The following is a 13515-nucleotide window of genomic DNA, read 5'->3' on the forward strand; positions in this document are numbered from 1 at the left end:
TAGCCTTGAAAAAAAATCAAATATGAATGTGAACACATGAATATTATACTCATATCTCATGCTCGTAATTAGTAATTACCGTGAGGCGTGAACCGATAACAAAATATAATATATTATAGTGAAAAAATAATGTCATATAAATTTAACACTATAAATTTTGTATAGATGAGTTAAAATTTATATTCAAATTTTTTTTCTATTAAAAGTTGTTTTTTTATATATAATTTAAAACTAAGCATTAGCAATATTCAGACATAAAATTATTTATATTTGAAATTTTTCATTGAATAAATAGGTAAAAAAAAATGTATTATTAATTGAGTCTTCGCATATAAAATTGTCTATATTAAGTAAATAATATTTTTTCCGCCTACCAAATTAAAATTTGTGTAGCTGATCAGAGTTTGGGGCCACCGTGCAAATCTGATATGAGCTACATCATAGTCTCGTGATAGTGAGGTGTGTTTATATGTTTATGTGTACTCATAACTACCTATAAAATAGATGTGGAACAAGAGTTCTGACGAGAAAAACAGATAATAGATGAAATAATAATAAATTGCCGATTTGGTAAAACAATACATAAATAAAATAAAATAAACTATCAATTGGTCAGTGTACTGCTGGGATCAGATCTATACTCAATACTAGCTCAATACTTGCCCAATACTAATAAATAGATAAAAGCCAGTTGTAGGTGACGATAAAATAAATATTATAATGATAACAAAATATGTTCGTTTATTATTGGGAATGGGAGGACAGATTAACACTGGGACCGCTGTCGTCTATTTGTTGCTTCGACGGTTCCACCCCTACGTGAAGCCCGGATACTTTTATAAGCTTGAATTTATTTCCCCCGACATTTCGTAAAAATGTAAAAATTGCTTGCACCGGAGCGCGTTTTGTCTATCTGTTCTCCCAGAGTCGCCTTTTACAAAAAGAATAATATTATATTAAAATACCTTGGATATTAGAGCCATTGATCTAAAATACAATTTGATGACCGGCCGTTGTTTTTATCTGGTTTATTCTATATATCTGTGGGGGCGGCTGTATATCTCACTGAATATTTGATAAGTGATTAGCCTTTAGTTGACGGGGGGTGAGGAAAGCGCAGTGCATCACCTAACCTCCATATGAGGCGCCATTTTAACAAAAGGTTGGTACAACAGTTACTTTTGTTATCACGACGCTAGGGAGAATTTTGTGAACCCGTTTCTCATATCATCCTAGTTGTCCTAGTGGCCATTGTAAGTCGTAAAATATGTTAAAAAGTGAAACACGTTTTTTGAAATCAGAATACTGATTTGCGAATTACTTACTTACCTGTAAGTATAATTACACACTTCAAGTAGAGTACAGTGACACTAACATAACACTTTACAGGAATTAGTCACGCCTGACAATAAAATGAATTTCTTTCGCAAGCTTTTTGGAGGCAAGAAAAAAGAAACCCAGAAACTTTCGACCGAACCATCGACCGAACCATCAGATGAAGTCGATGCATTGGTAAACATGCGATCCACTGAACGATTTTTGATGGAGAGACGTGAAATATTGAATACTAATATAAAAAAGGAGTTGGCCACGATAAAGCAAAATGTCATCAGTAATAAACGAGGTGAATATTGGATGGAATGCTTATAACTAGAAATGCTTAATAATTATTTTTTTAATTCACTTTCCATTTTTGCTGCAGTCGCGCTGAATGCATTGAAACGTAAAAACTGTTATGAAAAACAGGCATCCCAGATTGAAGGTATTTTATCGACTGTCATACAACAACGTTTGGCCTTGGAAAGTGTTAACACAAACACAGTATTGCTCAATGTAATGGAATCGACTTTAAACACTGTTAAAATGGTGGATAAAAATATGTAAGTATAAATAGCATGGTTATTAATTTGTAGTTAAATAGTTTAGGTAGGCATCTGAAATCTAGATATGATTTCTGTTACTAGCTTCAGCGTCGCTCAAAATTGATGTTCAGTACACCGAATACTTAATTTAATATTATACTACTGAATGACATAAACTAAATATACGTTTAAATTATTGAATAGGTACTTTTTTTATAAACATTTATAATATGTACCTAACTGTAGTATGTAAGAACTAATGTATCAAATTCAATATTTATGTAAATAATAATAATGATTAATAATTTATTTTCTAAATTTTTGAATCCAGCATTATTTACATGTAGCATTTATTATTACTTTCTATCTATGTTATTATAAATGCGAGTGGTAATGAATACTTTGGCTGTAAAATAAACTAATGAATTCTAACATATTTTAATCCACCTGTATTTTGATTTATTAAGTATTCTTATTTTCAATTTATGTCAAATTTAACTAAATTTATTATTTTACAACTAAATTACAAGGTTTCGGATTTGAAAGAAAATGCCTTTTATTTTTGAAAACTAAATAAAAATAATTATCATAGTTACACAATTGTGTTACATTTTATTTCTATGTTATAGGATACACACAATTTTTACTTTTTTTTCAATATAAATATTTTATTTGCTCTTTTCTCTTTTTTATGTTTTGTGTTTAATTATTAACCTATTACAATTAAGCAAGAAGTTAATTTAAAATAAATTTTACTTAAACTTTTAAACTCATTAATTCTCAGCCTTGCTAGCATGTGACAGACTATTGTTAGGAATTTGTTTTAATTTAATAATATTAAATAATTACTTTATTTTAAATAAGCTTAAATAAATTTTATTTTATCAGCCGTTAGTGTTTCGTAGTAAAATTTCATATGCATAATTATTAAATGAATGGTTGTTCTATATATTATTGCCTATATAAAAATATTTAATTGGCTTAAAAGTAAACGAATTATGATATATTATTTATAGCAATATAGACGATATTCATAAAATGATTGATGATATTGCAAAGTCACATGGCTCAACTCAAGAAATATCGGAAGCCTCCCGTAATTCAGCCACATTGGAAGTTGATGAAGATGAGGTAAGAAAAATTACTTTTGTTTTAAGGTCAAATAATAATTTTGAATAAATACTCGTATAACAGAGTTATTATTTTGGTCCATTTGTTTAGTTATATTATTTAATAAATTTAATTCTATTTTTTCTGATAATAAATAATTATGTAATTTAAATAATTAAATATATAGTAATTTCTCAGTCATTTATTATTTAACAATTACTTTTATAAAATTGTATTGTTCGAATATTTAGTTGCTTACTATTTATAATTTTTACAATAAAAAAGAAATATCTTGAAATTAATGATCTTATATTGAAGTATATTAAGGTATAGGAGCTAAATTAAACTATAAATGATGTTTTTATTTCTTAACATATAGTTTTACTTAATTTAAGTTTTTTTTTCATATATCCACATGTTGAGATATTGTGTTTATCAGAAACCATTTATCCTATAATTAAATTTAAATGGTGTAATAAGAAATGAAGGACAATATGGATAAAGCATAAATAAATGATAAAATAGGTGACTGTTTATTAAATAAATTTAATTATTATTGATACAGGAAGAATTACAAAAGGAATTAGAAAATCTTGAATTAGAAGAATTGGACGAACAAGTAATAAATATTGATCAGATGCTTAGTTTGTATAAGTATTGTCACATTGTTACTGTGTATAGCTAATATTATTGAATTGTATTAAAATAGGTTGGCATAATACTAAGTTAATTTTTTTACAATACCAATATGTTGGTGATAGTGGGTGTTAAAAATTAAGATACAATATTATAAAGTCAATGGTGCCAAATCTAAGTATTGTGGGGACTACCATGATTTGTTCGAATAGGTGGGTGTGTTGGCGGTAAGTGTAAGTGAGGTTGACAGTTAAATATGATCAGTTGTGCATTGGGTGAGGGTTGATTGCTAAATGTAGGTACACTTTGCTTTAATGTAATATTTATTTTTAGATGTAACTGCCATATGTAAGTACCTTATTTACTTATATTTATAGTACTTGTAGTATAGTAATATAATTGCAGTTTGCAACATAATATACCTAATATGTTAAACTTAGTAAAATTAAATATAAACTATAATTTATATCTGAATACTGTATGTTTGGATTCTTACTAATATGCATAATTTTTCAATAATATAAGTAAAGATTTGAATTCCTCACAAATAATATTTTTGAATTAAAACAAAATAACTGAAATTGTTAGGCACTGTTTTTCGTTTAAATTTTTACCATGCTTATAAACTTTGAATATATATGAAAAAAATATTAAAATATATAAATTTCTTAAGATTTTGTTGGTTTCAGTATAAATTACTTAAGAGGAATCTTGTATTACATTTTCAAACATATATTTATCAACACTATTAAAACTAAAATAATTTTAAAATTTTAAACGCATATAATTAGCTTAAATTAATTCTAAATATTTTCATTGAGTAAAGAAAATGATAAGTAACAGTAGAATATTTCAAATTTTTATGGTCAATACTTTTTGAATTACAATAAAAATACTAAAATTATTTCATATGAAATTGTTATTTTACTCATGAGCATAAAATGTCATGTAAGTTTTAACTTCAGACACTCATAAAAAATATTTGTTTTGTAACATTCAACTTATGAACTTAATAAAGTTATATTAATAACTATAAATATGTAAAATTTGTTAATTAATACAATATTATGCTTATAATAACTAAAATTATGAATAATGGTTATCATTTATAACCTTTATCTAATTAGTGCGACTAATGAATATGATTTTATACTGAAAAGTATGATGGTTATAAATTGTTATACATGATATACTTATATTTTAGCTAAGTTGTAGTTTTTTTTAATGAGCGTTGAAAGAGTTACTATGTTTAATATGTAATGAATTATATATTTTTAGGCCTATTAATGAGTATGTAGATTGTGTTGCAAATACAATTTGTATGATTTCTATGCATGGTAGGTAATTGACAGGGCTAGGATTTTTGTGCGGTAAAAATTTGTAAAATATTCAAAAATATGCATTTAAATTTTATAAGACAAACATAAAAATATAGTTACATCTAAAAAAAATGTATTTATTGAAATACCTACATCAGTGATCAGTGATTGGCTGATTGTTTTAATATAATATAATTGAGATTAAAAATTAAAAATTATTCATTTAATTTTTGCATGCATTAATAATTATCTTAGGAATACAATTTATAATTTATATTCAATAGTGGAAATACGTATGTTACATGCTACAACCACGTATTTTTAAAATGTTTTATTATAAATGATCGTCGATTGGATCGCAGTATTGATTTGTATTGGCTGAAGATCCTTTCAACTTCACAATATGATGCAGTTAGGGCATATTTAAATAAAGAAATTTGGCCTGGTGTTAAATTACAACTGAAATAGTCCTTGTCCGATCCGCCATTGAATATTTTATTTATTGATTGTAGAGTTTAAATCCTTTATTTTTTTTGTAAAACCAAGGATATTTTGTTTTTAACTTTGTCCGCGACTTTTATACTCTCAATGAGTCGATATCCCTAGCATTTCTTATAATCTGTATTAAAGTATTAAATTCTGATATTGCAGTTTAATTATGACTTGAAATAAATAGCAAAAGTTACTTTTAACACATGCTAAATCAGTTTTTAAATTTTGATTATTAAACAATTCTTTAGCAATTTTTATTGAATCTGATTCTTTATCTAATTCTAAGATCACAGATTTAATTGAATTGAAATTATCTACATAATAAGTTACTGCAGACAACAACGTTGCCCATCGTTTCAACACTGGTTTTGGAGGTAGAGGTAAATTTGTAAACATTTCTCTTAATTTAAGTATTCGGCTTTGAGCTTTAAAATTTTTTTTTTATATAAGCTGTCATTTCATCAACTGTAGTGTGTTTGACTCTTATAATTTCAAAAACTCTATGAATTCCGTGGGGCTAAACATGTTCATTTATCAGATGTGGAAATAACACAGTTAAAGAGTTGGCTTCCTAAAGCAGTAAATAAAAAGTATGTTTGAAAAAAAAACCAAGTCTTATACATGATCAGTTAAATTATTCCAGGCTCAAATATAATAAATATGATCATGCTAAATATGCAGAAATATTCATAAAGCTCATTATATGCAAAAACATGCAAAATAAAAATAACACCATTTTCATCAGATTAATATTAACTGTGGACATTACTCACTTAAACTCCATTTGGACGCACCGAAAAAAACATGGTGTTACATACAAATCCTAGCTCTGGTAATTTATAATAGATGATATCTAGTATTACATCAATGTTTGATTATTTTTGTTAATGTTCAGTAGAAAGTTTGAATTCATATGCATACGTATATTGTGTAATTAGTGTCTATTGTGACATGCACCATTAATTCTAGGTATCCAGTTATTATGAGTATAATAGAGACCAAATTTAAAGTATTTGAACATGTACTTCTTGATGACCATTTAATTAAGAAATCAATTATTTGTATAGGAAGAATCAAGAAAAGGATTAGAAAATCTTGAACTAGAAGAATTGGATGAACAAGTAATGAACATGGATCGGATTCTAGCAGTAAATTATCCATTGCCAGTTATGCCAACATTTGAACCTCCTGCACAAATTAAAAGTATTATTATTATTTATGGTTATTTTGAAGTAATGAATTCAGTATTATATTTATTGTAATGACATTTTTTTAGAAACATCTGAACGGAGAAATTCCATGATGACATGAAAGAGTGATTTCATACAATGTTCAAATTAAGTATGGATAACATGGTGATAAACTTAAACAATATTTTTGTGAGTAAAACAAGTTCCACTTAAAATCTAATTAGAATTCAAAAATTCATCATTGCTTAAAAATATAAATGTGCCATTTCATTAAGCGTATTTCCAATACCTCCTATATACAATTTTAATTTTTTTTTCACTTGTTACGATTGTTATTAATACAGTCATCAATAAATTTGAAATAGTATAAGGATTTTTTTATTTTGAAAAATGTATTGCTGTTTTTTTAAATTTTTATTCGGGCATTTTGTAATCAAATATATAGATCATTAATTATTTTTCCAGTCTTATTTATACATGTATCATATTTTTAATTTTTATTATTAAATCCATGTTCTAAATATTTTTAGCGTATGTATTTTTTTATTTGATAAATAGTTTTTTATAGTCTACTAAGCCTTCCAACTTTAATCCGGATTCTTCCAAATCTTGACAGAAAATATGATATTTATATTATGCTAGAATTTGTTATGTCATTTTTAGAATTTGCAAGATTTTGGATTTCCCAGAAAAAATTTTTTACATGTAGTTACTTCTCTGTGGTCATATTAGGTAATACATTGTTTTGTTGGAAAGTTTGATAATAGTGTAATTATAATGTATGGACATTAAAATGCATATGTCAAGTTATTTTCATTCCAACAAACCTAGTTTATAAGTTACATACCATTACCATAACAATCCACAATTTATACCTATGCTGGTCATACATTTAAAAATAATAATATAATACAAATAAATTATTAGATACGATGGTATATTCTTTGTACATAACATTTTATAAAATTATTTTATTCTGAATACCTAATTGTATTAATAACTGTAATAAGTTATAACTCATAAGTAATAACTAATCTTATTTTTTTCATACTGTCTTTATGCAATTATTTTATACTATGTATATAATTTAATTGATTATGACTGTGTAATATAGATTATGAACTCACAAGTAGGTATTAAATATTGTTTATATACATGTAAAAATTAAATTTGTTGTATTCTAAATTGTAATACCTACAGTATTACAATATAACATTTGTTTATTTCTTAAGTTTTTAATTTAAAATAGTTAACTTACTCGACCAACCATAGTGGATATTACAGATAATATAATATCTACCAGTTGTTAAATCCTAAAATTGTTTTCTTTTTCATACTTGTTTTTTATAATACCCTAATCATGATAACTATTTTAATTGTAGTGGGTTCGAATGTAGAATGGTATTATGGTAGATGAAATCAATTAAGTTATGATTATGTAGAATAATTTACTCAATCATATATTACAGTGAAATACAAAATACCACATTGCATTCGTGAGTTGAGAGCCATTGTGATTGACTATCACTTACAATATGTAGAACATTTGTATAAAACACAAACACAATAATTACAATAAGGGTACTTTAATAATAAATAAAATATATGTAGTTGGGGCACAGCACATGGTGCACGCTATTAACTCTCACATAGGTAAACTCCAAATACTGGTTTACAAAAACTGATTACAGTAAAAATAATAATTTGGTAGGTTGTAGGTACGTAGTGTACCCTAACAACCATGATACTATTGACACTCTGATAGCATGATCATTATATCAATTTATATTAATATTACTTCAACTCAGCTGTCCTGATCAAGAAGTGGAGTACACTTTTTACAAGACAATATAATAAATACATATAAAATAAACTATAGAGGAAATAACATATAAATATATAATATATATATAAATAAATGGAGCCAATAACGGCTGGGCCGATATGGCTCAATTTTTTTTATAATTCTTCGTAGTTGCCAGGAGAAGGTTTTTTGGAAAGTTTTTTGGTTTTTCTGAGTTCCGGAATGTGTTTTTCGAATTGAAAAAGCTACAGCAAGATTTAGCTTATAAAATTGTCCATATGACATAATTAATCGTCAAAATGGGGACCCGGCCAACACCAAAAAAATGGATCAACATGGAGAAATATGTCGTGTTTTGAATATTAGGTATTAATATTATGTTTCATTATATAAAAAAGTTTAAATTTTGTAAATTGATAATTTTCGTATCGTTTTTATTCCGTTTGATTTTATTTAAAGCTGTAAATACCCTCTCTTTACATAGAACGCAATAGTTGATAGTAGAGATAAAATGTAGGTATTATCTATATGAAATATGATTATTTGATTATTACGATTTCATTTTCCATTTTCCGTTTCTGGCTTTACCAGAAAAACTGCGTGAGTACAATTTTATTTTTATTTATTTTACTCATTTAACAAGACACACTCCTGGATTGTTTAGATTCACAATTGAACCCGATAGGTCCGACCCGGGGAGTTGCTCAAATAGAGATTTTAAGATTTACGAAGAAAATATTTGTTTATTTACGGTTGCTATTGGTTATAGAAAAAATATAAATATATTTAATAGAAATAGTTATTTTTTTTTGTTTACTGGTTGCCTGCAGTGGTTCATCGGGCAGATCAGGTATATAAGCATGCATACAATTGAATTTTCGCACATTGCCTAGCATAGTGGCTAAGTTGCACTTATAGTCGCTCAGCGGCGTGTCAGCAATCAAAAAATATAAAACATATTATTTCAATAATATACAGCAGGTAAGGATAATTTACTGCTCTCATTATCGCCATCGAGTCTCATATAGAGTTGACATTTTTAAAGGCCAACAAAGTGCACGGGATCAGCTAGTAATAATTAATAATGGTTATCAATAAATGTATAAAAAAACGTCCATAGTTAATTCATTAAAACAAGACCAAAATTAATTAAGAAACTCAAAAAATTAAATTTTTATCCAAGTTTTCATATTCCTAGATTTTAGAGCCCATCATTGGAATCATAGTTTTCATCATTGGTTCAGACCAAAAAAGAATTTTACTAGGAGTACTTTAAAATTTAAATTGTATAGTCGTATTATTGATGCAAAATTGTATCTTATCAAAAAAAAAAAAAAATGGTTTCAATTGCTATGCAATGCTTTTTTAGGCTTAGGATCAACCTGTCTTGTACCTTAAAACCCAGTAGGCTAAGTAGCAATTAAAATGTGTTGTATAATGTAATGACAGTGGCGTAGCCAGGATGTTTTTCGGGGGGGGGGGGCTGCAGGCCCCTCAGCACCCTCCTGGCAACGCCACTGTGTAATGATATGCCCACATGTCACATGTCATTTTAACAAATAAACTACAATTTAACAGACTAATAAATAACAGCCAAACTAGAAATTGTATGTACTTACATAATTTATGTGGATACAGATTTATTATATATTTATTGTATTTAGATACAATAATTTTATAACATTAACATAAAATCAAAAATGATCAATGGTTGGTAAAAAATTTTTTATAAAATAATAAACATTATGCAGGGAATAGGTACTTACATAATTAATATACAGATTTATTATTTATACATAATATTATAGTAAGTTTAAAAAAACTGTAAATCAAATTAATAAAAAATATATAATGCAATTATTAAATATCAATTGTTTATAAGTAGTTAATAGTAGTTACTTAAAACAATAAACTACTTAAATAACATTTAAAATTTGGTTTGGTAATGATTAGATGCAGCTTTGACAAATTGCATAATGGTGATATACTGATATTCTTTTCCTCGGATGACGAAATTATGGCGTTTAAATATTTTGATTGTGAATTTCCAAGGTTATTTATAGAGGTTCCGTGGGTTTGTTAATGCTCTTTAATTTATTGTGAGTGAATGGTTGAATATCTAATACAGCCGTTGTAAAGTGATGTATATATTTTAAGATGTGTGTTCTCAAATGGTTGAGCTAAATGTGAGTGAAACGACTCGCATGCATTTGTAGTTAAATTCAATTCAGCGCTCATTGAGCCCAAATATTCGTTGGGAATAATGCTTCTTTTTTGATGTAGGTGTCCAATATAGGTATCATATGCGAATTGTGTAAGTCTGGAGTTTTTGGGGTTTACATTGACATTGACTATTGCAAAAAAATTAAAAACATCTTCGGGGTCTGAAAATACTAATCCAAGGCAAACCAAAATGCGCATTCAAAAATAAAGTTGTAATCTATGGATTTTACGTGTTTTCAGGTCAAACATACGTACGACCTACTTGTGAAATGTACATTTTTTGTCAGGTAAAAAAAAAGTATCGGTGTAATTTACATGTTTTAAATCCAACCCGAAAATTGACACCTACCTGTAAATCGGTGGAATTTGCAATCGCCCGTCAATTGCGTCCCAGATTCGGGTATAAACGATTTTTTTCCTACCTTTTCTGTATTCCGATTATAGAGTATAGAGAGTAAGTGTTTAAATACATCTAATATATTTGACCCATATGGTGTGTAGATCTATTTAAACACGATTTTTTTTTACTTGATGTCTTTAATCCTACATATTTGGACTGAATTTTATGTATTTCTGTATTATTATTATTATTATTATTATTTTATAACACACTGACCAGAAATGTATTATTTAAATTATTTAATCCTATATAATATTTTGACTGATTTATATTTGTTTTTGTTTAATTATCATTGGATAAATTTCCAACAAATCAGAATACATAGGTCATAAATGTAATATTAGATATAAAATTATTATTCTCAAGTAAAAACAGATATAATTGATAATAAATCATAATGATCTGTGCCGTGTGCGGGTTGAGCAATGTACATATATACACGCATAGATATATGTGTACATTCAATGTACTCACACTACACATGCAACACATACCCACGTCTCCTCACCCACGCAAAGTACGATCGGGCGTTCCACAGAACGACACAAATGCTCTACTATAGCGGTACTTACGTTAGAATCGTAATACCTTAGCGTTACGTTCAACCGATGTACACCAATTATTAATGAATTACATCAGATCAATTTATGTAAGGATCATACAAAATCGACCCATCAAGAGTGTTTCCACAAGAAGAGCCTATGCACGACGTCTACACTACGATTAACTTTTTCGCTTTTCAAAGGAGTATTTGTCGCTGTGCGTATAGGTATACATATACGTATGTATATTGAAATAACTCACCATCGACAATTTAAGAAATTATTTTGTATTATTAACTCAAGTCATCTTGTTCATTTTTTCATTCACTTCATCTTCCTATGCTTATCGAATTCAGCCCTACCATATAAAATTCTATGACTACCATCGTATTATAGCATAAATGTTTTATTATAATATTATCACATATTTACAATTAGCTTATTATTAGTTATAAATATATTTATATTGCTTAATCATTGTCTGCTTAGAAAATAAGTATAGTTAGAAATATTCATATTGCATTCGGTTGATAGGTTATGTTATGCTGTATCAAGTATTCAGGTATGCAATACGATCGTAAGAGCTCATTTACTTAAATTACATTCGGTTGGTAGATTGACTTTGTATGATCACTAGTTACGGGTGTAGGGTTTTTTCTCAGAGCGCATGGTATTAGTCACAATCACAACAAACAAAATTGAGTAATTCATATCCCAATAACCACATAAGGCTCTAGAAAAGAGCGTTAGGTAAAATATAACTGCCTGTAAAAAAAATGTAGAATCAAAATACATGTATAGCCCCTTGTTTTGCCTGTCGCCTGAAGTCGGTGGGTCCAGTACATATGTCTCATTTGTCCTTACATAAATATGGCACTGATCTTACTATCTTAGATATATAATTTAAAGGCCAGATTTATAGATGTTAAGTTGTATTATCATACTAAACTTGTTTTTTCTTTTAATACAACTCATTTTGTTGATTTTTTCATTATTGTTATTTTTTTTCATTATTTTTCAAATTATTGAATACACATGTTATGTATTTTACAAATATTATCAAGTCACAACTATTGTTTTGGACTCTATCTCATCTGCTTATAAGTCCAGTACCTACAATTTTTGTTCGAAGCTGTTACAAAATGATTACTAATTTTTGAATAACGTCTATGCAGTGATCTTCTGAATTTTTATATTCCGTTGACATAACCAGTGGCACATCTAGAGTTCAAATCATGAGGGTGCTAAAATTATGAATCGCTCACATAGCCTTAGAGGGCTTTTATGCCCCCCCCTCCACCACCCAACATTACTTATTATTAATATTTAGATTAAACTATTAATTATTACTCACAATAACATTATAAAATATTACTCACATATTCATATAAAACAATTATAATAATGAATTCTTAAAAATCAAATTACATTAATAAAAATTTAAGATATTTGAAATTACAATGATATGGATCATACATACTGAAGTACTCTAGCACCCCCGCAGTTGTGCTACTGGATACTACTCTGTACGTATAAAATTAGTTTTATGGTATTACAAATTAATATTAGTTTTGATTTATATTATATTATAAACAAAATACTAGTAGAATTAAAAAGCAACATATATTACTTAATAAGAGAAAAAAAAGGTAAATGCATATTTTGTGTTACTGTATTTTACGTTATTGTACCAAAAATTGATTTTGTTTAGAGCATTCAGGTTTACTAAAGAAAAAAAAAGCTTAAGTTATAAGCCACAATGTTCAACTAAACACTATTATTACTATCTTATCCATACTTAATTTGAAAATTCTTTTTAAGACCTATGAAATAAGAATTAACTATTTTATGTCATCATGGAATTCTTTGTCTGGTTATTTTCTGAAAAAAAGTTGAATTAATATTATTAATATTTTAATGATTTAAAATAATATTAC

At 27.1% G+C, this 13515-nt stretch overlaps 1 protein-coding gene across 2 annotated transcripts; it reads left to right on the top strand.

Moving 5' to 3' along the window:
* The first annotated feature begins 1082 nt into the window (after positions 1–1082).
* Positions 1083–6933, top strand: LOC111028084 (charged multivesicular body protein 4c-like). Of its 2 annotated transcripts, XM_022306621.1 has the most exons (7): positions 1083–1331; positions 1390–1624; positions 1703–1880; positions 2879–2993; positions 3538–3591; positions 6487–6622; positions 6696–6933. In XM_022306621.1, exons 2-7 carry the CDS (start codon positions 1414–1416, stop codon positions 6728–6730), a joined length of 729 nt encoding a protein of 242 aa, XP_022162313.1. In that variant the 5' UTR covers positions 1083–1331; positions 1390–1413; the 3' UTR covers positions 6731–6933. The 2 variants fall into 2 exon arrangements, with proteins under 2 accessions (XP_022162313.1, XP_022162314.1); XM_022306622.1 differs by lacking the exon at positions 3538–3591 and having other exon boundaries at positions 1085–1331.
* Positions 6934–13515: the final 6582 nt, after the last annotated feature.

Source organism: Myzus persicae, unplaced genomic scaffold (genome assembly GCF_001856785.1).
Source record: "Myzus persicae strain clone G006 unplaced genomic scaffold, MPER_G0061.0, whole genome shotgun sequence".
Lineage (NCBI taxonomy): Eukaryota > Metazoa > Arthropoda > Insecta > Hemiptera > Aphididae > Myzus > Myzus persicae.

Excerpts from the sequence above, each read along its gene's own strand:
- LOC111028084 (XM_022306621.1), top strand. The coding sequence starts at position 1,414 with ATGAATTTCTTTCGCAAGCTTTTTGGAGGCAAGAAAAAAGAAACCCAG. Across the intron at positions 1,881-2,878 it reads AAAATGGTGGATAAAAATAT|CAATATAGACGATATTCATA; the intron begins GTAAGTATAAAT and ends TATTATTTATAG. Across the intron at positions 6,623-6,695 it reads ACCTCCTGCACAAATTAAAA|AAACATCTGAACGGAGAAAT; the intron begins GTATTATTATTA and ends ACATTTTTTTAG.